The 25,759-nt window shown below is 41.4% G+C and overlaps 1 protein-coding gene across 1 annotated transcript in view; it reads left to right on the top strand.

The window, feature by feature from the left end:
• Positions 1–25,759, top strand: part of adam12a (ADAM metallopeptidase domain 12a) — a 108,187-nt gene that overhangs the window by 80,869 nt on the left and 1,559 nt on the right. The window contains exons 12-22 of the mRNA XM_084740963.1: positions 7,514–7,691; positions 11,837–11,926; positions 12,885–13,080; positions 13,176–13,284; positions 14,174–14,372; positions 15,757–15,834; positions 18,218–18,326; positions 18,667–18,802; positions 18,888–19,002; positions 20,546–20,788; positions 25,316–25,497. Of these exons, the coding sequence (XP_084597089.1) occupies positions 7,514–7,691; positions 11,837–11,926; positions 12,885–13,080; positions 13,176–13,284; positions 14,174–14,372; positions 15,757–15,834; positions 18,218–18,326; positions 18,667–18,802; positions 18,888–19,002; positions 20,546–20,788; positions 25,316–25,497 (1,635 nt within the window). The remainder of the gene's footprint in view (positions 1–7,513; positions 7,692–11,836; positions 11,927–12,884; positions 13,081–13,175; positions 13,285–14,173; positions 14,373–15,756; positions 15,835–18,217; positions 18,327–18,666; positions 18,803–18,887; positions 19,003–20,545; positions 20,789–25,315; positions 25,498–25,759) is intronic.

Genomic DNA, 25,759 nt, shown 5'->3' with positions numbered 1-25,759 from the left:
TGGATTTGTGTGTCCAGACACCACCAACCTATCTGCATGGGTTGCTGTGATACAGAGAGAATGTACAGAAACCTGCTTCCAAAGTTTCAGTGTCTGTGCACAGACTATTGTTCCCATGTGTTGTCCTCCATACCACTCTGCTAGTACCACCATGGATTTTTCTCGACTGATGCTCTTCCATCCCGCTGTATTTGATGTCATTGTTGTGTGTCGCTTTGTAAGAACTATTTGAGCATCCAGAGCATTCAAACTGACATGCATCTGAAAAAATCCTTTTGGAATCACATTTTTAATCAGCTCCAAATGTGGCTGGGATCGGATTTGCAAAAATCACATTTCATGTGTTTTTTTTTTTGCTGTCCAGACTTTATAAAATCAACCTGGATACAATCTGGATAAAAATGGATTTTGGCTTGTAGTCTGAACAAGGCCTGAGAAAAGACATAAAAACACAATGACACATGCACAAATTTTCTTACTGTCGGTACAAATTGCATTCTGACTGAACCGCAATCCAGCTAAAATGAATTTGCACCAAGGGTCTTGGAAAAAAAAATTGATATAACCACATTTTTAAATAAACAGCTCCAAGATTAGAACTCAAACATCTGTGTCAAAGCCCTAACAGGATTGTGTAATTGTATAGTTCCAGATGTATGCAGATGATACTGTTGTTTATGTATTTAGCACTGTTGAAATATTTCTGTTATGTGGAATGACTGTGTGAACATAAATGCAGAACACAGAAGCTGCGACAAAGAGTTGGAGCAATGAGAATGTATTAACAGTCTGTACTTAATTGTAGTGAATGGGTAGTAGAGTCTCTTGGCCAGGGGAGAGCAACGGCTGGCAGGAGAGCAGGAGAACTGGCAGGTGGAAGCCAAACAGAGGGAGTCCAGGAGTCGTGTTGATCCAGAGTGGTATCCAGGTAGAACACAAGTGAGACAAAGAGACTGGAGTCGGACCAAGGATGGCTACAGGCAGAGGGAAACAAGAATTAGAACAAAAGTTTAATACGGCAAAACAGATACAAGCAGGCAGGAACAAGACTAACTGTGCAGTTGAGTCTGTGATCTGGCAGTGTGGTGTTGCTGAAGCAGAGACATTTGGAGATGAACACCCACACACCTCATCCAACCCTTGTAACCAAGCACAACACAGACAGACAGACAAACAGAGAGAGAAAGAGAAGCTCCTGGCTAGGATGAAGCAGGGGCCAAGTCAAAGAGAGCGACAGTTTTCTCAGCTCGCACAAAAACTTGTGAAATGTTGCAGCATCTACACAGCGTGCTTAGATTATTTACTTTGGAATCATCGCTGGTTAAACCGAACAAATTAAACAAATGTTTAGTCTGTCGCTTGCCATCTAAGTCAGTCAGACAACCTGAGATGGTGATGGACGGATTCCAGGATGCCTTATTAAGACAGGGTTCATCCACTCATGGTCATGCCCTAAGTAAGATGATGACTGCAAAGCGGGACCACCATCAGACCGAGATTGAAATTTTTCCTCATAAAATAATCAGGAATCATAGAAAGTGAGTCAGAGTCCACGGCATGCCATTGAAATGTGACCTGTGCCCCGCAGAAGAACAGGAACTCTCTAGTATGCCTTGTTTAATTGGGTCCATAGGGAAATCAATGTGAAAATGCTCCTCAGTATCTACAACATAGGCCAGACTGCCAGGCACCAAAGGCCACAACAGATCATATCACCTAATGTCATTGCACAGAGCTCAGGCACGACATGTACAAAGGAAGCCGTAAAATTAATATTAAATGTGCAGTGAGGCAACTGTGGTTTTGAATTACTTACACACATTTGAAATATTTGTCATCTTTTGTCACAGTCAGGTTTGAATTATCTTTTATTCACATTTGTGCCAGAAGATTAATGTTTTTCACCATGAAGTAAAACTAAGATAACAGAATAAAGATAAAGTCACAATCAGTGTTTGCAATTTTGTATTTTCTCAAAAAAAAAAAAAAAAAAAAAAAAAGTTCTCAAGGATCGTGGAAAAATGTTTTGGCAGACGTGTCACTGGAAAGTCCGGCAGATCTGATTCACAGTCTGATCAGAGTTTCATGGCTGAAAAGATGTGACATAAACTGGCTGTGCAGGATGTGCTGGATGGGTTTCCCGGCATTCTCTGTGATCTGAGCCACAAGGACAGACAGGCTGAGAGGAGACAAGCCCTGCCCAGCTAAATTTGGGTTAAAGGGCTCAGAGTACATTAATGATACTTTGCCTTAAGGTATTCTAACCACTGGTTAATTAGGTTTGATTTATGATCATAGCGTGCGGCAAAATCATATATAAACATGACCTTCATGAAAGACGTGTAATTTTTGATTACTGAAGGCAGACTGTACTAAATGTGCTGCTCTGCTCCCAATAGATTTAATTTCTTAGAGCAACCTTTGATCTTGCAGAGATCTTTTGCTTCATTAATGCTTTCAATTTTAATTTTTTTCATCCTGTGTCACCAGTCCGGCTTTCAAAAATCAGATGTCACATGTTCTTCTGCTCTGATTGGTTGTAGATCTATCCAGTCGCATCCAGTCAGCAGGTCTGTCCAGCACAACGCTTCAGGCTCACAAAACTCAGACCAAAGATACAAACTCGGCAGTGCTGATCAAATATTGATCAAAATTCTGTTCTTTCATTGCCTGTTTCCTTTTTTCGTGTACTGTTTAGTCACAATATGAGAATGGTTGTAGCCAGGCAGCCAGCAATTCATGCTCTGCTTGGAAACAGACCAAATGCTGCTCGTTGCTGGGTTGTAGGTCACCTTTCATTGCTCTGATTGGTTGTAGGTCTGTCCGGTAGTGTCCAGATGCATTTTGGTCTTTGTATGTTGATAGCGAATTCCCAGACTAGTTTGCGAGTAAGTCTGGTGATGCCAGGTTAGTGTCATCAAGCAATGCAGGAAGTACAACTAGCCACAAATTTGTTTAGCTTTAAATGTTGTTGCTGCTTCTCTGGATCTCCAAATACTTTCAGTCTTCAGGTCAGATTGACAAGATAGGTCAGACAAACAGCAGGCCAGTGGACGGCAGAGACAGAACAAACAAAAGAAAAATACGAGTCAATAAAAATATACGAAATTTTTGTTGTGAATTGTCAGAGATTCCATATAATTCATAGTTTAAGTAATTTTATTGGTGACTTCTTCTCTTATCTCTCCACTAAAATGTGGGTTACCTGTCACAATCTGCCCCCTTGTCGAAGTAGCAGGGCTTTGAGCTATTTAAAGTTGTCAGCTCTGTTGTATGATCACAGTGTGAGGCACATCATAGGGGCCTGTAATAGATCTGGGAATGATCCCTTATCACCAGACCTCCCACAGATCCATTAAAGCTTTGTCGGGCCATTTCTGTAGCTTAGACGCAGTGATTGCTTTGTACACTCTATCAGCCATCAACTGAAGCACCTCTGACGCTCAGAAGCCCACTGCCAGACACTGACTGTAGATTAGAGATGCAGAAAAGAAGACTGAATGGAGAAGAATTGATCCAATAATGGTGCTGGAGCATGACCAGGTGGAATACAATGTAGAAATATAAAGCCACGTTTCCCCTAAAGGGACCTGGAACTTTTAAGTCCCAGGAACTACCTTTCAAAGATCTAAAAGCCTGTTTGCCCCACTGTTGTCTGCATTTCTAAAGATTAAATTAGTGATGTCTGTTTATCCCCCCCGGGGATTAGGAATCTTTGAAGGAACCAGTGTATTTACACTACAGGAACCAGGGTATAAATGTTACGGGACATTATATTGCCCCCTAGAAAATCCCTGCACTATTTTCCAAATATACAGGAACTTTGAAGATGAGGGTGGCAGTGCTGAACAGAAGTTACAGAGTTACAGAAGAGAGTTGCTTTTTCATACACCAGCAGACTAATTTGACTTATCTCTGCAGGTCTCAACTTTGGGTACTTTGGGTGGAAATGCGGCTTGGTTCCTTCAGCCAGTTGATATGTGCATTTCCACCGTGGTCTGAGGATCCACAAAGATTTTTTTTTGTGGGACTATATAGCATTAAGGCCTGAACTTTGCTGTTAGTCCGTCTGTCCTATGCTCTTTTCATTTGGAAAGTAACTTGAGTAAAGGACTTTTTGGGGGGCTATAATAATGTTCATGGAATTTCATTTAAGCACTGGTCCCTGCAATGGAAACAAGGAAGTTCCTCCAAAGGAATTGGGGAAAGTCCCTGCAGTGGATTTATTGGCATCTAGAGATGAGCTCCCAGACTGCAAACACCTTACCTCACCTTCCCCTTCCAAGCATGTAAGAGAATGTCTGGTGGCTGCAAAACTTTAGAGCCAGTGTTTGGTTTGTCTGGACTACTGTAGAAGTATGGCAACATGGCGGGCTCCATGTAAGACTGCTCATTCTAAGGTAAAGAAAGCACAACACAACTTATTTTCAGGTGATTATACACTATGTAAAACATACCTACGAATATTGCATTCTATTTCTGCCATATTCTGCCAGCAGACGAGACAGAGGTTAGTGTGTCTCATCCTTTGTAAAGCCAAAACAGGATAAAGACAAGCTCGAAGGTCACAGAGTCACACTGGGTCTTGAATTGGTGGCCTAGACTCCCATGGGATTTGTGGTTGTCTAGTGTGTCTTTAGTTTGCCATGAGCCCCAGATGTGCCCACCGTGACTGGCCCTGGCACTGCTTTACTAGCCCCAGGGACTGCAGCTGCTAAATGCCATCCACTGTAATTCATTGGTGCCTCTGCCTTTTCACAGCCATTATTCCTCCTCCCTCCTCCAGACCGTTGCAGGGTAGACCAATTATTTCTGTATTGCGTCTCATAAAGAACAGCTGGATCCTGAGCCGCTCATGTATCTCAGCGTTGCAAGGGGAAAAAAAAACAAAAGAAAACAGGGATGTGAGTGTTTGTCATGGATTGCATGGGCTGGTAACTGAAGAGCAGGGCTGACTTCATGGAAATTGAATGAATGCAGAAAAAGAGGGGGTGCAACTTGAGCAAGCAATTTTGGCTAGGGCTTTGGGGGCAAAGAGGAAATCAACAACAGCAGTTGCTAAGGAAGTGGCCTGCCTGTTGAACAGCAGCCTTGACAGCTGTTCATCATAGCAAGGCCCCCTGAGGTGCCCAGAAAGGAGCGGGGGGAAAAAGAGGCAGCAATAATGGCTGTTATTACAGCTTTCCTTATTGCTCTTTCCTTTTTCCATTTCATGTCATTACAATCCGCTCTGATGTTTCGCTTTAATCCAATGTGCCTAGAGATCTGCTTCGAAGTACCCCACTTTCACCTAACACAACCTCTGGATAGTATTTGACGTTAGAGAGCAGCAGGGTTGTGTGTGTTTGCGGGGGGGTCAGCAGCAGGGGCTGATGTAAGCCGCCTCCACACATGATGGAAATCAGAGGCAAGCCGAGAATGAGGTCATGTCAAAACATTCAGAGTGTCATGACATATTTAGAGCCATATTAGATGTGAAGCTCAATCAGAGAGAAACACACTTTGAAAGAGTTGTCGACACCGAGCTGCATAGAAATGCCTCCCTCTCGGAAATGGAAAAAAAATCCAAGTTGGTTGTTTTACAGCTTTTAAATCGATACAGCCAGTGGGGTCTGAGTTCAAGGCTCTGCCTTATTGCTGAAAAACAAATTGACAGCTCCACCACATTTATCGTGTGTAGCAATCGTGTATCAATCAAATGAACACCTCTACAAGCTCAATTTATAGGGCTGCCAAGGACTATTATGTGACTTTATTACATCTTGATGCCACAGCAGCTCAGGCTGTGAATTGGCTCTTATGATTGGATCTTATGGACACATTTTATATCAAACTAGAATTAACACCAACGAGCCAAGTTGCACTTTTCACCCATGTCTGTCTAGACTCATATAATATTTGTAGTGAAGTACAGTAAAGGTATTAAATGTGTTTTTGTTTTTTTGGCAAAATTGAAGTCATCCATATATTACCATGTATGGTTGCAGTGAATAATTTCCATTGAGAAACATGCTGTCTTCACTTAGAGCAAATGTTTTCAAAGTGGAGGTCTACATCAAGGGAAGCTCGGTGAATGGAAGTGAAAAAAAATATTACACTAGTTATTAAATTAGTTATCAAAAGGAGATCACACAGAATAGCCTACATGTGTGTGATGTGGTTAGAGAGAGTGAGAGTGAGATATTGCACTGGGAAGGTTCACTGTTTTTCCCAGAGTCAGGAACTAATAAATTACACAACTTTTTTTTCTGTATTTGGTACAGTCTCAAGTTATGTAAAACAGCAATACTAGGCTATAACTGATCAAATAGTTGCCCTGGTGACAGACTGACAGGTTGTGGGGACGGGTTTGAGACAGAGAGGGATTTTATTTGAATTAAATGACATTGTTGAAATTGATAACCTATTTTTTACCAAAGGAATTACATTTTTGTTATTACAGAGAGAGTAAAGTACAATTTTGGGTACCTGTACTGAATTCCAGGTACTGGTATCAGTTACAGATGTGAACAGGACCCAACGCTAAAAATGTAATCAGTTCACCCTTGAGTCTAAGTGACCATTTGTGCCAAGTTTGAAAAAATTCCAAGGCATTCTTGAGATATCACAAAAATGAGATAGACAGATAGACAGATAGATGGACAGATGGATGGACAACCCAAAAGAAACACTAGAGTTAGTGGTTTAAGCTGTGTCTCTCTTGGTTTCTACCTATTGTGTGTGTTGAGCCTGTTTGGGCATCTAAGTTGACCTTGATCTCCCACATATTGCACTCATCCCTGTGTACAAAGAGAAGTATGGTTTGTGAGTGTGATATAAGTGTGAATATTGCGTACAGATTCGCCCCTTCTGGCCTTGTTAGGCTGAATTTTACGGCGTGGGTGGAGGTATTAAAAACCTCATATGCTGCTTTTTTATCAAGAGCCACATACTGTAGAGAACAAGATACAATCTGCACATATTCATGCGAGCGTCTCACTCACACACACTCACTCTCACACACACACACACACACACACACACACACGGTCATCTGAGGCACTATATTATCACAGAAAAGCTCAATAAAACCACATGAGGTCTGTAACAAAGCTTTTGGCAGACAGAGCCCTGGGCTGTGTGCTTTCCCCACGGAGCAGACCACCCTCTCCGTCCGCTCCAAAAACAATATTAAAAACACACCATCCCCCGTTTCTCCCAAATTTATGGGTGTTGCAAGTCTTGCGAAGGAAGCACTTTTTGGTTTGAGTTTTTACGATCCCCTGTCTCATAAAATATGTCTTATCAGATCTCCCTCCTCTCCGTGGAGGGAGAAGTCACCGGGGCCCTGTGCAGCTCGCATGCTGATGGAGCTCTGGAGAAGTTGTTGAGCTCTAGTGGTTAATTGATTTTCTGATTAGCAGCAATTAGCATTGATTACATCAGACTGAAGAGGGCCCTTGTGGGGGATCTCAGTGGTCTTCCTCTGGTCTCTCTGTTTGTGTCGCTCACAAAATATTTCTCTCACTCACAGGTATCCGTTCCCCACGGTGTTCAGCACTTGCAGCAAGAAGGACCTGACGGCCAGTTTTGAAAAAGGCGTCGGGATGTGTCTGTTCAACATGCCTGAGGTCAAGGTGCTCTACGGCGGGCAGAAGTGTGGCAACGGCTACGTGGAGGAGGGAGAGGAGTGTGACTGTGGAGAGCTTGAGGTGAGAGTGCTATAGTCATGTTGAACAAAGTGTTTTTACCTCCAGACCTCATAGAATTAACCCTTCATTAAGCCGCGCCCTCTTCAGTGACCGTTGCTACGTCTGTCAAGTTTCCATTCTCACACTGCAGATATGCATTGGCGGTAATTTTTGAAACACTAATGTTAGGTATTTTATTCCACAGAGACAGCAGCTTCTCGTTTCGAGCTGACGACAGTGGATTTTGTCTGCTAAAATGGTGACTCTTCCTAGCAGATGTCATAAGCGTAACTAATGTAAGCTAACGCTAGTGCTTAAACTCCTCGAGTCAGCTGAGAAGTCCGTCTCCAGCTAATTTTGCAATATTTCCATCTGACACATTTCAAAGCAAGAACCCTGTAAAAGGGTCTTAAATATGTAATGTTACCTAACTGTCCTGTACATGATATAACGTTAATGTAAAAGAACGAGGCTAAAGCTACATCTCACAAACACTGGTCGAACAGTGGAATATCAGATGTATATGTATATGACAGACAATAGAAATACACTCATTAACATTAGAAATTGAAGCACAAGGACTAGATTAAGTGCAGCAAACTTTAAGACAGTCATCCAGCCAGGCCAGCCAAACTGTGATCACCCAAGGAAGAGAGCCGCGATAACAGCTAAGCTAACGAACCAGAGAGCGAAGGATCATCATAGATCTGATTCTGCACCAGCCCACACCCACCTCCCCAAACCTTTCACGTAACAAATCCCAATCTCACCCCTGGTGGGAATAAGTCATGAGTGGTATCAGACACAAGTTTGGCTGGAGGTAATGTTATGCTAGTTAGCTGGTCATGCTAATGCGTACACCTCATGTTAGAACAGATAAAGACCAAGTTGAATCCATTCATGTGTGCGCTTGTGTTTCACATTTTTGAAAGCCTACAAAAAAGACGCTACCTTTCAAACTTACTGTCACGGTTACGTTGTTTGAAAAGGATGTGTCTACTTTTGCACGGAAAGAGATGAGCCTTTAGAGCCCCCTGCACAGCGCGTCACCATGTAGAGAAACACAAACCTTGACAGGCCTTTGGTGCCTGGTTACAGTTGTCGGTCTCTGATTGGACAGTTGCCGTTCAGAGGAGAAGCTAAGCAAAGGGTCAGTTCTAATTGGCATTCTCGTTTTATGCCCCTTTCTGCCAAAATTGAAATTTCTTTCTAAATTGCTACCCTAAATTGTTAATTACATTTCCAACATTTGAGAAATGAAATAAGCAGACACGCTTGTGGGGGTTTCTGTAGCTCTTCCTGACAGAAGCATGGCACAAACCAGCATTTACCAAAGTAAAAACAAATAGTTCTACTCGGTTTTGAAGCTCAGAGTTCTGGTAATGCAAACACAGGCTTCAGGAAATGAGCTTTGAGATACAAGTGTGAATTTATTCATTCTATATGCACTGAGAGGTGTCTGGGTGGAGGGGTGTCTGATCATGATACGATTCACTGCGAGGAAACATGGCTGACAGCTTCACCCTGTCAACTGGTGAATTATTTAAATGAATCTTCATTGGCATGCACATACGTAATGGTGGCACACGTTGCTAACTGCTGCGACTGTGGGATGATAAAACAGTCAATCATGATGCAACTGACAATCAGCAGAGGCAGACTGACAGTAACAGAATTATGAAATATGAAGTAGCCATCTATTATGGCTTGAAAGGATGTTTTGAATTATATAATAGTCTACGTGGGAGAACGCTGTGTTGTCTTTCGCGATTTGTTTACACCTTTATTCCCAGTGAGTCTGTTTGTGAACTGTTCGGGCTTCAGCCAGGGTCAGGCTGAAAGTGGCCTTGTCCTTGAAGACAAAGAACTGACATAAGCCCCGCAGGCCTGAGCCAGCAGCGATAATAAAGCTCTCCACAGAGCTGAGCGGCGTCATGCCAACCCAGGCCAGATCAGAGTGCTCAGACAGCACCTCTCTCCGCCATTAAAAAGCCTCATTAAAAAGCCTGGGTCCTATTCCTCACAATCACAGGCTACTTCTTTTCAGCGCGACTCCTCCGCCTCCTTTGGCCCCGGGGACCATGGGAAAGGCCCTTAATGGTCTTCAGGCTGAAAGAAGTTCTGGAAGGGCCATCATGTCAGCTGTGTCCCCTGCCAGCTCCATCCATCTACTTCCTCCCAACTCTTACTGCACTCGGCTGTACAGTCTGTTCAGACCGCCGCTTAATGGCAAGAGGCAGAGAGCTGGCCCTCGGGGGTCCAGTCGGCCTGCCTCTGTGTGAAATCATACATGCACAAGCATGCATACACACACGCATACACATCTTCTACACCGAGCCCTGATTGAAAGCTAGCTTTCCTCTTTATCAAAAGGCAGAGATGTGCTGATTGGTGCAGGGCACGGCTCGTGATAAAGGCTAACATGAAACAGATGGGTCTCCATGGTGAGATGGGAGATGTTACAGGGATGGTACAGATACTGTGTGTCTGTTGTCTCTCTGCACCGCAAAACAGGGCTATTTAAAAATATCTTATTTGGGGTCGATTAAATTTTGTCACTGTCCAAGATAAATGATCCTATCAACTACCTTCTACATTTGATTATTAAAGGGTAACTTAAAGGACCAATGTGTAGAATTTACTGGCATCTAGCATCTTGTTCCAAGCGTGTAGAGCCCCTTTTCATCCAGATGTGCCGGTTTGGCTTGACTCGGTTTGACTCGGCACATCAAACCAGCACAGCAGGATTTGCATCTCCATCAAAACAGGACTTGAAGATATCTGTTTTAACTGATGACACCCTCGTCTTGAGTGTAGCAGCTGTAAAACAGCAGATAAACACAATTCATTTCCTGTAATTTTTATTTAAAAGCTTTTGTTTTAAAGCAGCAAAATCACAAAATGTTGATTTCCATCAGAGGCAACTAAAACAACTCCTATCCAGGTGAAAGTATAAATGAAACAGTAAAATTAAGCAGATACCTAAAAGTACAAACTGCAACGCAAGAGAGAGAAACTCAGCTTCAAAGATATTTTGCTAGAACACAAACAGCCTTTTAAAAACAAAGTTTGCCGCGACCAAAAGTGATACTAGAAAAGCCCTATAAGAGAACCTGTGGTGGCTGTGAAACTCATGCATAACACAAAGCCGTATCCAGAGCCGCTATTTTGTTTGTCCGCCACTTCTGAAACATGGCAGTACACCCGACAGTGATGTCGGCAGGTCCTGGGGTAGTAAGATATTCAATAAAAAAAAAAAAAAAATCAAGTCCCAGAGGTTGATAACATGGTTTTCACAAACAAAACAAACAAAATGACTTTATACTATATATAAAGTAAGTGGGTAAATTCTATATTTGGATTTCAGATAAATGAGCGAGCCTTATTTTAAAACTGGGAAGCACGTGAATATAAATCCTGACTGTGGACTGTGACAGTCATTGTGTTGTGTTCTCCCACCTGCACAGAAGTTGTGTGGGTAGTTGGGGGACAGCAGTGTAGATATTGGTGTGTGTTATAACCTGCTGGTGAAGCTCCTCGCCCTTATGCACAGATGCAGAAAAATCCGAGTCTTCTTTTCAGATACTTTTCTATAATCCTCTGTCAGAATGTGAATTCCTACACTGAGCTAAAATAAAAAACAGTCTAGTTCAAGAACCTTTATCCTGAGTTATACTTACGTCAAGTTATATATCAAGTTTGATTTGACTGTTATATTAGTTTAAAGTCTTGTCAAATCTTTTGCTTATCCAACATTGGCAGTCTTTTGTTTAATACTAGCCAGTTTGTCTAGATTACTCAATATTTTGCTTGTTTGTTGAGGGGATTTTTTGCAGTGTTCTCCCTTCTCCTCATTTTTCTATTTCTTTCACCGTCCACCAAAGGTCCAGGGGCCTAAATGAGCTTGTAAGACCTGTCAGATGGAGACATCGTTGTTTCTAGAGAACGAGAAACTGCTGTTTCCTTTTCTCTTCCAGTTTTTTTCAGTTGCTATAGAACACAGTTCTGCGAGGGCTGCATCCCCTCTGATAACAAAGTCTGAGCATTTGCTCCGAGGTGAAATACGATCTCTTTGTGCCGAGTAAATTCTTCTTTACTTTTGTTCCCCCTCACTTACATTCTGTTTCTCTGCTTGTCTTCTTTTTCCTTTCTTTGTCCGTCTGAAGGAATGTATGAATCCCTGCTGCAATGCTACTACCTGCACTCTGAAGGGGGACGCTGTTTGTGCACATGGACAGTGCTGCCAGGACTGTCAGGTAGGAAGTTTATTCAAAAGCCATCCATGACACTGACATCTTAACATAGAACATCTTGACATAAAGATAGTTTCTCTGATCAGCTTAATATTAAATCAGTATGGAGGATCATAAGTAAAACTCAAAAATAAAGACATAAATAAATGACTCAATATATCACTAAATGCACCTAAAATAATTTTCAAAATAAATGTTGGCATTCACTGATTTATAAAATGTGACAAATTGAAATTTTCCATTTTATTTACTAAAATTATTCATTTTTTTATTTATTTACCCAAAGTTATATCTTTCTGGATTCTCTTTTCATATTTCTTTACAAATTCTATGGGAGCTTATTGCTTTCAGTTTTTTTTTCTTTGTTTTTCTGAATTGAGATTTTTATGTTAAAAAATAAGTTCAGAGAGACAAAACTCAGTTTTTTATTACATGAAAGATTATCTGATTAATTCTTAAAACAGAGCCAACTATTTTTTACATGAAAAATTATCACATTTTTTTATAGAAAAACAGCATTTTTTTATATGAAAAATTATCTCTGTAATTCAGAAAAATGGTTATTAATTTCTCAAGTAAATGCAATAAGCTTCTGTACATCTCTGCTTCATTATGCAAACGAGGAGGCTGTTGTGTGATGGGGTCAACTTTTCACCTATTGGTTGATACACAGTGACTGACTTATACGTGAAGTTTAGTTAAGTTTAGTTTTCATCTACTCATAAGGTAAATAAATAAAGGGATTAATACAAAGGTAAATAAACACAGAAGCAAATTACTTTTCATCACATTGTATAAATTTATTAATGACTTTTGACTTCTGCAGTTATGATCATATATAAATCAGCACCTTAAATTTATTTTTCTCCAGAGCTCTTTTCAGCTCACCGTATATCTGTCTAAGCTCTACTTAAAGTCTTTCTCTAAACGACTGTTGCTTACTGTCAACATTCGAGTGCAGCTGAAGCCAGCAGGCACCCCGTGTCGTGAGTCCAGTAACTCGTGTGACCTCCCCGAGTTCTGCACCGGCACCAGCCCTCACTGCCCCTCCAACGTCTACCTGCACGACGGCCACGCCTGCCACAACGTGGACGGCTACTGTTACAACGGCATCTGCCAGACGCACGAGCAGCAGTGCATCACGCTGTGGGGCCAAGGTATGCGAAAGGCCTCCTCGCCGGCCCACAATGCCCGTGAGTGGTTCAATAACTGTCGTCATCGGCTTCTTAATGAGTTTCATTGTGTTTCGCAGGAGCAAAGCCAGCACCGGGCATCTGCTTTCAGAGGGTCAACTCGGCAGGAGACCCCTATGGCAACTGTGGCAAGGACTCCAAAGGCTCCTTCGCTAAATGTGAAACACGGTAAAGACCTGATGTTTCTATGGAAACCCACGACTGCATTTAATTGCCAGTTGAGGAATACAGTGAAGGACGTATGCCGTAGTTACTCTGTGTAAAAAAAAATCGTCCTTGGTATGAACTGACCATGCTGGAGGCTGGGTTGGATGTGGTTGACCGATGCTGAAACAATCAGCCGCTCAAAGCATAAAAAAAAAAAAAGCAAACATTTCAGATTGATTGCAGCCTCTGAAAATTGAGAATTTGCTTCCATCTATTTGTGTTTTTGACTGCTGGTCGGACGAAGCAAGCAATTTCAAGAGCTCTGTCAACTTGGGATGAGTTTTCATCATAATTTTCTGAATAATAATTTTATAGACTAAACTGTTTTTCTTTTCAATACTATGGTTATTGGTGTTTTGTTCATTTTGAATAAACAGAACAAACATTAAAACCCACCTTTCCATCCCAGTGGCACAACATTCTCAGTAAAAAGAGACACTTAACAGGCATAACATTAAATGTTGCAAGCAAGTCAAAAAAAAAAAATAAATATAGGTTGAAAAACATATACATATACACAAGAGACAAAATGAATTATGTATACAAGTAAATATATTTAAACAAGGAAAAAAATGTATATGAATATACATATATAACATACACAGACTAAATCATTAATCCAATAAATTAAACATTAACCAATGGAAATAATAATTAGTTACAGTCACTTGGTGACATACAGCAGGTTATGGTTTGCAAACAGCACAAACAAGCTGCCTGTTCTGGAGTTTCCCTAATTGGACAGCAAGAGTGAGAGAAAAATAATTGCATATATACACATTTGGGAAAAGAGTGACATGTTATTCAATTATCACAGTGTTATTCTCCCTGTTGTTCGTTCTGTTTACAGAGATGCTAAATGTGGCAAAATCCAGTGTCAAGGAGGAGCTAACCGCCCAGTAATTGGTACCAACGCTGTTTCCATAGAAACAAACATCCCCTTGCAGGAAGGGGGAAGGATACTGTGCCGAGGGACGCATGTCTACTTGGGTGATGACATGCCCGACCCCGGCCTGGTCCTGACGGGGACCAAGTGTGGAGATGGAATGGTGAGAGCTGAGGCCTGTGACGGTTAATGCTGTTAGTACAGATACACGTGCAAACAAAATGATCAAAAGGGCTTCATGATGAGTTCCTTTACAGTTTTGAGTTCTATTTTTTAACTGAATTTGACTGGAACAAGAACTTTCTGTTTATAACCGAGTATTTTATTCATTTATTTATTTTTGCATTGTTGTATTCCTCCTTAAAGAACAGGCTCACATGTTCTTTAATCTTTTTTATTGATAGTTTTTGCATACTACATATTTGAACAGTTTAACAGTGTTGGACAACACTAATCTTTCACATAAAACAGTAGATGTTGTAATGAAATGATGCAGTTGAATGTATATTTTCTGCTGTTGTGTCTAAGAAGCAGACTAACAGACACTGATGTATAATAGAGTTCCTAACTTTCCCCAGCCATTGCAGCACATTTTTTTAATGGTGTGATTTAAGCCATGTGCATGCATATCTTTTGTTGGCAGAGTTTTGTTTCTTACACATTTGGATAAAGCAGTTGTCCCGCTGTGCTGTGGTCAGGGATATGCAGTTCGAATTTGCTCTTTGTGTTTCCCCAGACTGCAGTTTTTGTCCCCCGTTTAGCCAATTCTGCGACCAAAAAGCATCTCAGTGCATACTGCATGTTGGCAAGTGAGCCTTGATTTAAGACGGACTTGAAAAAATGTGAATCTGTCCTTTAAGTGAAGCATTTGAATGCCGCCACTGTTAAATAGCAATGGTATCTATTAGTAAGACTGTGTGAAAATACAATACAAATATGCAGTATTGCCCAAATGCTGGGAAACGAGAGGAAAAAGTGATGTGGAGTGACAGACCATGACTAAGATGTTCTGAAGAAGTTCTTCAGGGTGTGTCCTGTCATTTCAGACTCACACAACCTCAGACACTTAATTGACTTACCATTATTCAGTCTGTTTGGCATCTTCCAGCGGTCATCAATTCAGCCATTGGTCACTTCAGTGATACAGTTTCTCCATTTAGACTAATTTACTTCTCTGTGAGCCTCCACCCTAAAGGAGGATCCAGCTTCAGCCCTCATCTGTCAAGGGTTCTGGCATTACTGTGTGTGCCCAGTGCTGCCAAGTTCATCTTCACATTCAGCCTGGATATACTTGGGTGTGGTACCTTAGAGGAGCCCACAGTCCACATCATACAATTTTTAAAAAACAACTTTAATGCATTCTTTAAAAAGTCCCATTGTTAACAGAATTATATTTCATGCTGTGCTGTTTTAATTTGTCAGTGGTAAATTAAAAGGAATAGAACGCAGGATCTGTTGGTCTTCTCTTTTGAAAGATTAAAGGTTTTTTTTACTGAAATGCTCTTTGAGTTCACACTGTCAATTTTTAATGTCTTTGTCTGCTTCAGATGTGTCTGAATCGTCAGTGCCAGAACGTCAGTGTTTTTGGTGTGCATGAGTGCTCAGCCAAGTGCAGCGGTCGAGGGGTGAGTACAGCACCTTTCATCTTATTTCACTGTTCTGAACGCGGTTGCATAAAACTACTTAGGCTAAGGCTGCCCTTAAATTTTCACCTTAGGAAAAAAGAATTGTATAAAATCACTCTAAGGATTTTCTTTTCAGGGAAAACCATTTAATCTCTGAATGTTTTACCTTCACTACTAAGTATTTCCTGATGCATTGCTTATAAACCCTTTTCCTCAGAAAATTTTAAGGGATTTATTGAAACTCACTAGTTTTTGTCGACTCCTGTCAATGTTTGTCCAATTCCTTCCTCAACGTTGCAGTTCACTGCAGATTTCTCACAGCTGTTTATGTCATGCCACATTTTCTATTTTTATTATAATTATTGTCGTTATATAAGTGTACCGTGGTAACTGAAGTGCACGTGTTGTATTATGGCAGTAACTGCTGTGAAAGCCTTGGTCTAAATACTCGTAAGGACTCGTAGGTTGTCTACTTGCCTATGTGAACCCCTCAGCTAAGGGAGATATATTCCTTAAGGGACAAACTTAAATTTGAAACTTAAGGGCATTGATGTGATAGCTGTCCGTCTCAAACCAACCTCCACCCAGATTAGTTGTTTACTTAATATTCCATCCCCCCTCACACAGAAGCTCATTTTTCCCTGTAATATGTTCAAAATGCCCCGTATACGGTGGGTAGGGAACCGTTACAATGCCTCGCAATCAATCATTCTGGATGCTGAAAGGTTCAATCAATTAGATATAATGGCTTCATTTATGCTCAGCTTTAAGTGCCATTCATCATAGTCCCGGGCAGCCGTCCTTGTCCCAAAAACTGTGTTGAAATCTGAAGGCCAGGCTTTATTTGACCAAACGCCAGGAGCGGTGACACACAGTTTGACTTTGAGCCGGCGAACATGGATATTGGATTTTTTTCCTAAACGCCACCCATCAAACGTCTATGGGTGGTCCTGTTTGAGATGAAATATGTGGCTTTGTGGTATTGCCCTTAACTTCGCTGGTAGGTCCCAGAGTCTTTGACTGTGACCGGTTTAAGTCGCTCCTTAATCAAAGCTACAGAGGAAACAGCTTTTACTGTCTCTTAAAATGAAACATCTCCAGTTATTATACGGTCATATTTGTTTGTCTAGTTCCAATTAAGACATATCCATAAAGCTCCGAGGACTGTTTTACTCACAGAAATAAAAGGATGTTGCTCCTCAAGGAGACAGGGCACCCTCGGCACGCACAGATTAGATCAAGATGTCGACTTGGAAAGAGGCCCTCACCTGCTCCACATTACCCTGCTGGGGAATCCTCTTAGACTTTACTATTCCCTCACTCTGCAGGACAGGAAGACAATACAGAGACAGATAAAAAAAAATGTGGTATAAGGCAGAAAGTCTGCTCTGGTTTTTATACCAGATGTCTTTGCCATGTGGAGTCTAGCAGCGCGGGCTGGCGGTTGACTCTGCCTGCTTACATGCAGCACATACTGTAGAGCATCGGCATCTTGGGTATTTTTTGACTGTGGTGTTGCGTGCTGAACAACGCAAGCAGAAAATTCATTAAGAATCATTTTGATAATGGTTTAAAGTTATTTCTCAAGCAAACATCCCAAACATTCACTCATTCCAGATTCTCAAATGATGTTCTGAGGTCATTGGGTGCTTTATGTAAAGTAATGAAATCCTTGAGGTACTGGCAGAAAAAATGCATTACACACTGGTTATAAGTCACTATAAGTGGTCATTGTTTGCTTTAAGTAATGTGAAAAAAAAAATCTTTGCAAGAACAACATACAAAAGATTGCAAAATTAATGTCAGAAACATTTTATGACAAAAAGTTGAATGATGGGCATTCACATTTCACTGCTGTAATACATTGTAATTATGTTATAATACATTACTGCAGTGATTATAATCCATTATAAAAAATGGTCATATTATATTGCAACTATGAGATTTAAAATACATTGTTTTTTGCCAAAAAGTGTCGGTGAGTGATCTTATAAGTAATTGCTTCATAATGTGCTATTCTGAATTCTGAATATGTCTCAGTGGTTATAACTATAATTATAGAGTGCTATAATCACATTCTAATTTCTTAGAAGCATGTTTTATAATGCAGTATAGAAATGGGCATCATAGAAAGTGTTACTGTTTAATCCATAATGAAATCAACACCAGGGCTGCAAATGTTGTCACTCAAGTCTGCATCCAGTTGCATAAACACAACTCATTTATCACCTGTAAGTGTATTCACTGCAGCCTGATGAGCGCAGGAGCTGCATATTAAATGAGGGTGGTGTTAGGCAAATACTCAAACGGGGCATAAAAAGACAAGCTGATGACTGCATTTTGGGCTCATCTAACACTTAATTGTCCTTTTAATATACCGCAGGTGTGCAACAACAACAAGAACTGTCACTGCGAGGCTCACTGGGCGCCTCCGTTCTGCGACAAGACAGGTTTTGGAGGGAGCGTTGACAGCGGCCCCATCAGATTAGCAGGCAAGCCAACGGTTGCAACCCAAGCACATAAAGTAGTTGATTTACTCTTCTTTGGGTTAGGTCATGTTATAGGTCTTGGACATGGAATGTGTGTGCATTTCAACAGTAATATATCAACACTGACTCATGCTCAGGAACAAAGTTAATGGTTTTCTCAACTAGACTATAGTTTTCTTTGCAGAAAACTGTAGAGAAATTCAGACTACAACATTAAAAAACATTAAAAATTGAAAGACTGGCCTGCTGAAATGTTTACAGATACAGTCTGACTGTCATCTTCAGTGTTAGAAGACCTTTGACTCTGAGACTGTGCATTGTTTCCATGTGTGTTTCTGAGCAGACAGCAGGAATCTAACAGTGGGCATCCTGGTGGCTCTCCTCACTGTCCTGGGGGCCGGACTGATCATCTGCATCAAGAGAAAAACTCTTCTGGGGCTGCTCTTCACCAGTAAAAAGAACCCAATTGAGAAGCTCAGGTGCTTTTCCTCAGAGCATAATAATTAAATAATTTGTAAATGTCATAGAGGAGATATAGTATGTAATTTCTTCTTTATATTCCAGATCCGTAAGCACTTCAATCAGCAGACCCTCCGCTCCTAACCAGCCTCCATCAGTGAGCACGACATCTCCATCACGACCGGCCCCGCCTCTGCCGCACAGCGCCACCATCTTCAAGGTCACTACACTGGATGTGTTCGCTTGACAGACGCACTACAAACACACAGATTACACATCTTATGCAGACAGACAAGACTTTTGCACGGAGGATCACCGGCAGATGATTCGTGCTGTGTAATATTCTTGACAAATCATTCTCAGCAGGATTGACATGTTGTTTTCACACAAATGGCAGCTCATTCAAATCCAATTAAATCATCCCTCTCTATGTGGACATGTGGAGGAGGTAGTGATAACAGCGCAAGCATTGTGTTCACAACACTTGAATACAGTTCTTGTCATTAACAGCTGCCTGTTAGGAGAGAAATTGATTTATCTGTGTGTTCCCCACATGAAGAATGTTGATGCAGTGGCTTATTTGAGATATAAAGTCATCCTGTTAGTGATAATTGCAAGACAGAGCAGGGATTTCGCTGTAATGACTTGTGTGCCTACATCACTATGAGCCTTAACTACTTTATTGCTGCCCTGACATGCTTTGTAATGGAAAGAGACCTGTGATCGATTGAGTTAGGGGTGTTGAAATGAAGAGGAGCTGTGTCAGAATTGACATTTGCGCTGCATGGTGGCACACCGCGTGAGCGAGGCAAGCTGTTGTGCATTAGCATGAGATCGGTGTTTTCAGTTAGTCGCATGTGGTTTTCATTTGGGGTCAATTGTAAGAAGAGAAAGGATGTAAGGCTGTTTGATGTAAGCGCAGTGCAGGTGAGGTCATTTTCCAGTTGTTGGGAGCTGTGTTAAGCCGCCGTATGTGTGCATGTGTGCGTGCCTTTGTACGTGTTACACTGCGCGTTTGTGAGCTGCGCACATTTGGCCGAGTGTGGAAGCCCATTTCAGCCAGTAAAATAAAAAAGAACACCCCCATGGTAATTCAGAATTGTGGGATAAAAAGTCGTTATCATGAGATAGAAAGTCGACATTTTGAAATAAAATTTGAAATTATGGCCTTTGACCACCAAAACGAATCACTTCATACTTGAGTCTAAGTGGATGTTTGTACTGAGTGTGAAGAAATTCCTTCAAGAAGATCTTGAAAAATCTCCGTCACAAGAAAAAGATGAGCTGAAAACATGAAAAAAGGTTTCAGAATCACAGACGTACTTCAGCACACAGTCATGAATGTGCATTAAAAAAAATGAGGCTGATGGATCCTGTAGTATTCCAGCTTATCTGCAGACAAGTTCCAGGTCTGTTGATCACACACACAGAAACAGGTTTCCATACACCAGCTCTACATACTAGGCTCTCCTGTGTGTCTGATCTGTCTCATTGGGAGTGTGTGTGTGGGCTCTTTGGATGTGTCCACCTTTGAATGAGGCCAGGCAGGTGCGTATGGGACAGTCTTAATCTTTTTCTTTTGATTGCTTATCTGAGGAGGAGTTGGGGTATAGCGAGCAGGCAAGTGGGAGCATTTGATTTACACATTGATTTGACAGCAGGAAGAGTGGCAGAGGAAGAGGAGGAGCGTAACATGACTGTTTCTGATCGGAAGCAGACGGTTTCTCTTTCGACTGACTCGTCTGGCTTTCATCTCTCTGCAGCCTCCTCACCGGGGGTCGGAGGCGGTGCTCCCGCCGGCCCCCTACCCCTCCCACAGCCTGCGCAGGCTGCCCCAGTGCCCTCCGGTTCACCTCAGCCACCCCGTCCCTCTGTCTCTCACCCTGTCCCTCTCCCCTGGCCCCGTGCAGCCCAGACCCCCGGTGCCTCCACCTCACGTCCACGTCGCACCCAGGGGGGCGTCGTTCCGCAGCGCTCCACGCCATAACTCCTGCAGGATGGTCATGGTGAGTGAGTTGGAAACATTTTATTTGATGCTACTCACTGTAATTTCTCCACCGGGTCTGGGGAGCTTTTACTCACTACTGGAGCCTGTAATACCTGACCAGGGAGATGATGTTGTTCACTGCACCTTAAGACGGGTGTGATGTCGACAGTTTTCATGGTGCTTGTGTGTCTTATATACTATATGCATGTTGACAGTTATGCACAGTCTCATAAAATAACGAGGTTAACCCGGGAGCTAGCGTCATCCAAGCGAGACTTCAATTCTACAACACAAACCGCCACATAAATAATGAAAATGGAGCCAGACTTGCAAAAAAGAGGGGGGAGACGGAAAAGATGAAACAGCAGCTGGAGTGAGCGAGTGTGTCCAAATATCACAGGGTGGTAAATTTGCTGCCACTAGTATTCCACGGAGTTTAGTTATGGTATTGCAGGCTGTCAAAGTTGAGGAGAAGAGAAAGCCAGAGGTTCCTGGTGTTAAATCCCTCTCACTCACTGATTCTCAAAGACTCTTATTTGCCTTTAATCCGGTTTGACTTGTACTCTGTGGACAAGTGAGACAGAGACACCCTAAGAGAGAAAGAGGAGACAAAAAGACAGGAAGTGATAAAGCGACTGAGGGGGGCTTGAGATAAGGAGTGACAGAGTCGAGCGATCAAACATAATCAGTACATTTTAAGACAGAAACTGTGAGCAGTAACTGGTTTCCAGCCTCTCAAACAGGGGTCAACTGATATGTTTCTTTTCAGCCCCAATACAGACACTTATTATAAGTAAACAAGGAAACCAGTAATCAATATTTGGGACCTATATATGGTATATTTGCAATTAAAACAAAAATCTTGGCGTCAGAATTTGTAATAATACAAAATCCAACACAAAACTTCACTGAAATGCCTTTAAGTAAATATTTAATTAATAGAAACCTTTACAACATTATCTTAAAAAGTGCAGGAAGCCGCCAGCATAGTTCCTCAAAGTTTTATAAAGAAAAAAATGAATAAAACTGAAACTTAAATTTGCTCTTAACGTCGTAGTTTAAAGCATTTACGCATGTTTAAACTTATCCTTAAAGATATAATATGTAAAAATATCAGAATTATATGAAATTATTAACCAGATGTGAAGAAATAAGAGAGACATCTACAAAAGTAGACATGCTAACTAGCTAGCCCTGGTCCATCCTGTTTCCACCACTTTGTTCCCCAAGAGGCAAAACTGCAGTATAGCTCAGGCTTGACCCCTGCTGTATTCATGAGCTCTCTCGCTTTATTTAAACTCCATAAAAACAAGTTCTTACATATTGCACCTTTAAAAGCCTTCAGTGTTGATAGGCTATTATTTGTAATGCTTAACCACTTGGGCAGGACATTGAGTGAGATCACAGAGGGGTAACTACAGACAGAGAGAGGTGGCTGTATCAGAGCTAAATTAACACATTTTTAAATTAATTTATCTCATCAGCACTCATTCCAATAATTGTAAAAATGCTGAATATCAGATCTAATAATCAGCCACATTAGTTGACCCCGTTCTCTCAAACATGTGGATTTGCTTTTAAAAAAGTAATTACCATCATTTTTTTAAAAATATTTTTCAGACAGTTTTACTGATTAATCAACAAAGAAATTAAGAGATGATTCAATAATGAAAATATTCATGAGCTGCAGCCCTAAAAGAAAGTGCAAATGAGCAAATAAGAGAAGAATGAAATGTGGATGAAAAATCAGCGGTGAGTTCCAGCCTGAAACTTGCTCTGAGTTTATGTAATTTATGTCAGGGATTTCAGTCCAGGCTTTACGAGGACAGGGCTGAAAACGACGCCACGGGGGAGCCGAGGTCAAAGCGTCGCCACACCAGCAGCAAATTAGAGGTGTGTTAAACATATAATGACATTCCAGTCTTGTCCAGATTAATGGAGGGGTCACAGAGGAGGTCTGGCTCTAAAACACAACACTGTTCTGAAGCTAATAAACATTATGACAGCATATGATGGAATATATGAATATATCAGCATTACATTAAGAGCATTACATAATTACACTTTTTTTTTTGACTCTGTCACTAATCACACATTATTGGCTGCATGCACGTTTACATCATCACAGCGTTCAATCAGTGAGCGGAGTGTGCGAATACACAACACAGGAGAACAAGAGAAGGAAAAGGTGGAGTTGAGAGGGAGCACATTAAAAGGAGAAACGCTCGGGGGCAAAAGTGCAGCTAAATGCTGAAAAATTACCAATATTGTCACAAGTGAGGGACGTGGTTGGTATTTAAAGACAAGACATACTAGCAGGGCCACCCTCAGCACATCACATCAGAACAACCTTTCCCAAGTTTTAAAAAAACTTCTTCACGCTCTGTAGGAAAGCAGGAAATGCTAAGGCAAGGAAATAATATGGAAAATAAAGACCTGCACTTGTCTTCTGTCGCCACTGTAACCACTTACTCTTAGCTACCAGATCAAGCTCTGAGGAAATGCCAAGTGCAAAACAAACACTCCAAAGTGCACAGAAATTATACATATATACAGTATATATATAAAGTGCACACATATGAAAATTTACTTCTGTTGTTGTAATTGAGCCTCTTTTTGCTGTGTGATCCAATAATAGTTGAGAAAACTTGGTACTCCACAGAACCCTGGTCAACTTCCTGTTTCCTGTGTTTAGATATGCGTATGTTTGGCTCATCTGTGTTAAAAAGAGATGAGTAAAAGATGTTGATGGGGAACCTGTAAAAGCGGCCAATGTATTCAGATCTTAAGTTAGCTAATGTTGGCAGAAAGTAGCTAACTGGCTAACTCATGAGTGATGTACATTATCTAGCTAGTTAGCTAGTGTTTTGCAAATATTAGCTACCAGATATAACTAGCTAGCTAATGATTGATGTATATTAGTGAGGTAACTAGTGTTTTGCTAACATTAGCTATCTTACGATGTGACTATATATAGCAAAGACCTTTAACCATCTTAAAAATGTGGTTTTCTTTTCAACCTTTTTTTTTTTTTCAAGACACGTCTAGCACATAGCTTATCTAAGTACATGAAACAGGAAAGGGGAAAGTTGATCCAGGTACCAAAAGGGTCAGGACTTAGGAAGGGTCAATTATGGAAGTGCAGTTGATTAACTCTTGAAACTGTAGACATTTGGCTGTTTTAACTTAACAAAATTTAAAGTGTTCCTGTATACTTTATTCATATTAATAAATGAGTAAATGGCTGGATTGAGGTCATAAAAGGGCTGGATTTGACCCGCAGGCCACAAATTGAAGAGACCTAGTTCATAAAGTGGTTATAAATGCTGAACAGTGCTATCATGGATGTCATTGTGATGTAAATATGCCAGATTTAGCTTAATAGCTGGTTGTTATCTGGTAGAGGCTTGGTGTTAAAAGTTAAGAAAGTGCAGACAACACTGAAGCACATAAAGCAAAATGTAGCACAAATGAAAAGTGTCTTCTAGTATGTTATGTGCTTTACTTGAGAATATACACAAGAAAGAAAGGACTCCATTAATTTTCAAAAAGGTTTTTGGTTTTCATACACCTGTAGAACAGGTGAAGTTCAGCAGCTCTTGGCAGTGTGTCGACTTCAGGAAGTGGATTTTCCCTCTCAGCTGTTTCTATTTAATGTCAAAGTGTGAAACTGAAAGTGATGCCTGTTGGCAGCAGACTTCGCCGACAGTATCTTTAGCAGCTGTTTGGCAGCACAGAGACGTTGACAAAGCCCTTTTTTCTCCCCTCAGTGAAAGCTCTCTGCTGGGGGCACGGAAGCATTGTCTAATGGGAGCGCTTCACCTGATGAAGGCAGCAGGTTTTTAGACAGAAAAACTGGGTTTGTGAGATGTGAGCTCAGTTATTCTGAAGTTGAAGCTGCAGCAGCATTTCGTGCCTATTAATCACCTTATCAGACGTGCTCTTTTCATTTGCCCACATTTCATTTTACTATTTGGTGCTGTTTTAATATTTTTGGATGTAGCTCAGGTCGGTCCCATTGCATGGGAGTATCGGATGTCAGTGTGATGAATTAGTAGCTGTACTTCAATAGTGCAGACAGTCATGATACTTGAGCTTATAGCCTGCAAAGCAGATATACATTGTGCATTAGAGACTCCACCGACAGCATACAGTTTTCAATGAAAACATTAAATTAGGGTATCAAATTTGACTTTGACAAAGGAATTATGTTTCAATAGGGGGACCTGATTGTACGGGTGAGTGAGGTCTGAGGATTGGTTGTTTGGCTCCTTCCTCTCTGATGTTTGAGGAGGCTTTTCTCCAACTAAAGGAGAAGAGGAGAAAGTGAATGGAGTCCAGATGGGGGCTAGGTAGCGGCTTTATCATGATCTCAGTCTTCTAAAGATTAAAACCACATGACAGTTTCTCTCATCGCTGGCTGCAGGGCAGGGCTGCCCCCGATGAGGAAACCGCAGGCAGGCCTGAGCTGTGATCATCTGACTGTGACTGCCACCTGCTGGTGGTTCTCAGTTATTATCATTCTGATGTGCCTGTTCTTTGTCAGGAGCTGGAGAAGCCCAGTCCCCCTCAAAAACCGCTCCCTGCTGACCCGAGGGGCTCTCGCCTGGTTCGGAGTCCCTCTGCAGTGCAGGGCCACAATGTAATCCAAGGGCCCTCTGCTGTTTGTGGCCCTCCACCAACAACCGGTGTACCCAGACCTGTACGCCCTGTTCCACACCCCAAAAGGTGAGTTCCATCCTTTTCTTCTTACCTATAGTGCTAAATATCCATCTAGCCTGTACTGGTGTGAGTTGCCGTTTTTCTGGAAATATCAGCAGTAGAGATGTTTTGAACACAAATCGGATTGTGATGCTTGAAGCGCTAATAAATACATTTGAAAATCTCAAGAGCAATGTCTCTTTCTAGAAATCCAGATACTCAAGACAATCCACAGACTTTATAATTGTTAGTTGCAACCCTAAAAGAAAGTACAACGGAGCACATGAGC

This window comes from Lutjanus erythropterus, chromosome 17 (genome assembly GCF_056507025.1).
Source record: "Lutjanus erythropterus isolate fLutEry1 chromosome 17, fLutEry1.hap2, whole genome shotgun sequence".
Classification (NCBI taxonomy): domain Eukaryota; kingdom Metazoa; phylum Chordata; class Actinopteri; order Lutjaniformes; family Lutjanidae; genus Lutjanus; species Lutjanus erythropterus.
Note: the sequence above shows the minus strand (reverse complement) of the source record. Positions and strands in the feature narration are given on the sequence as shown.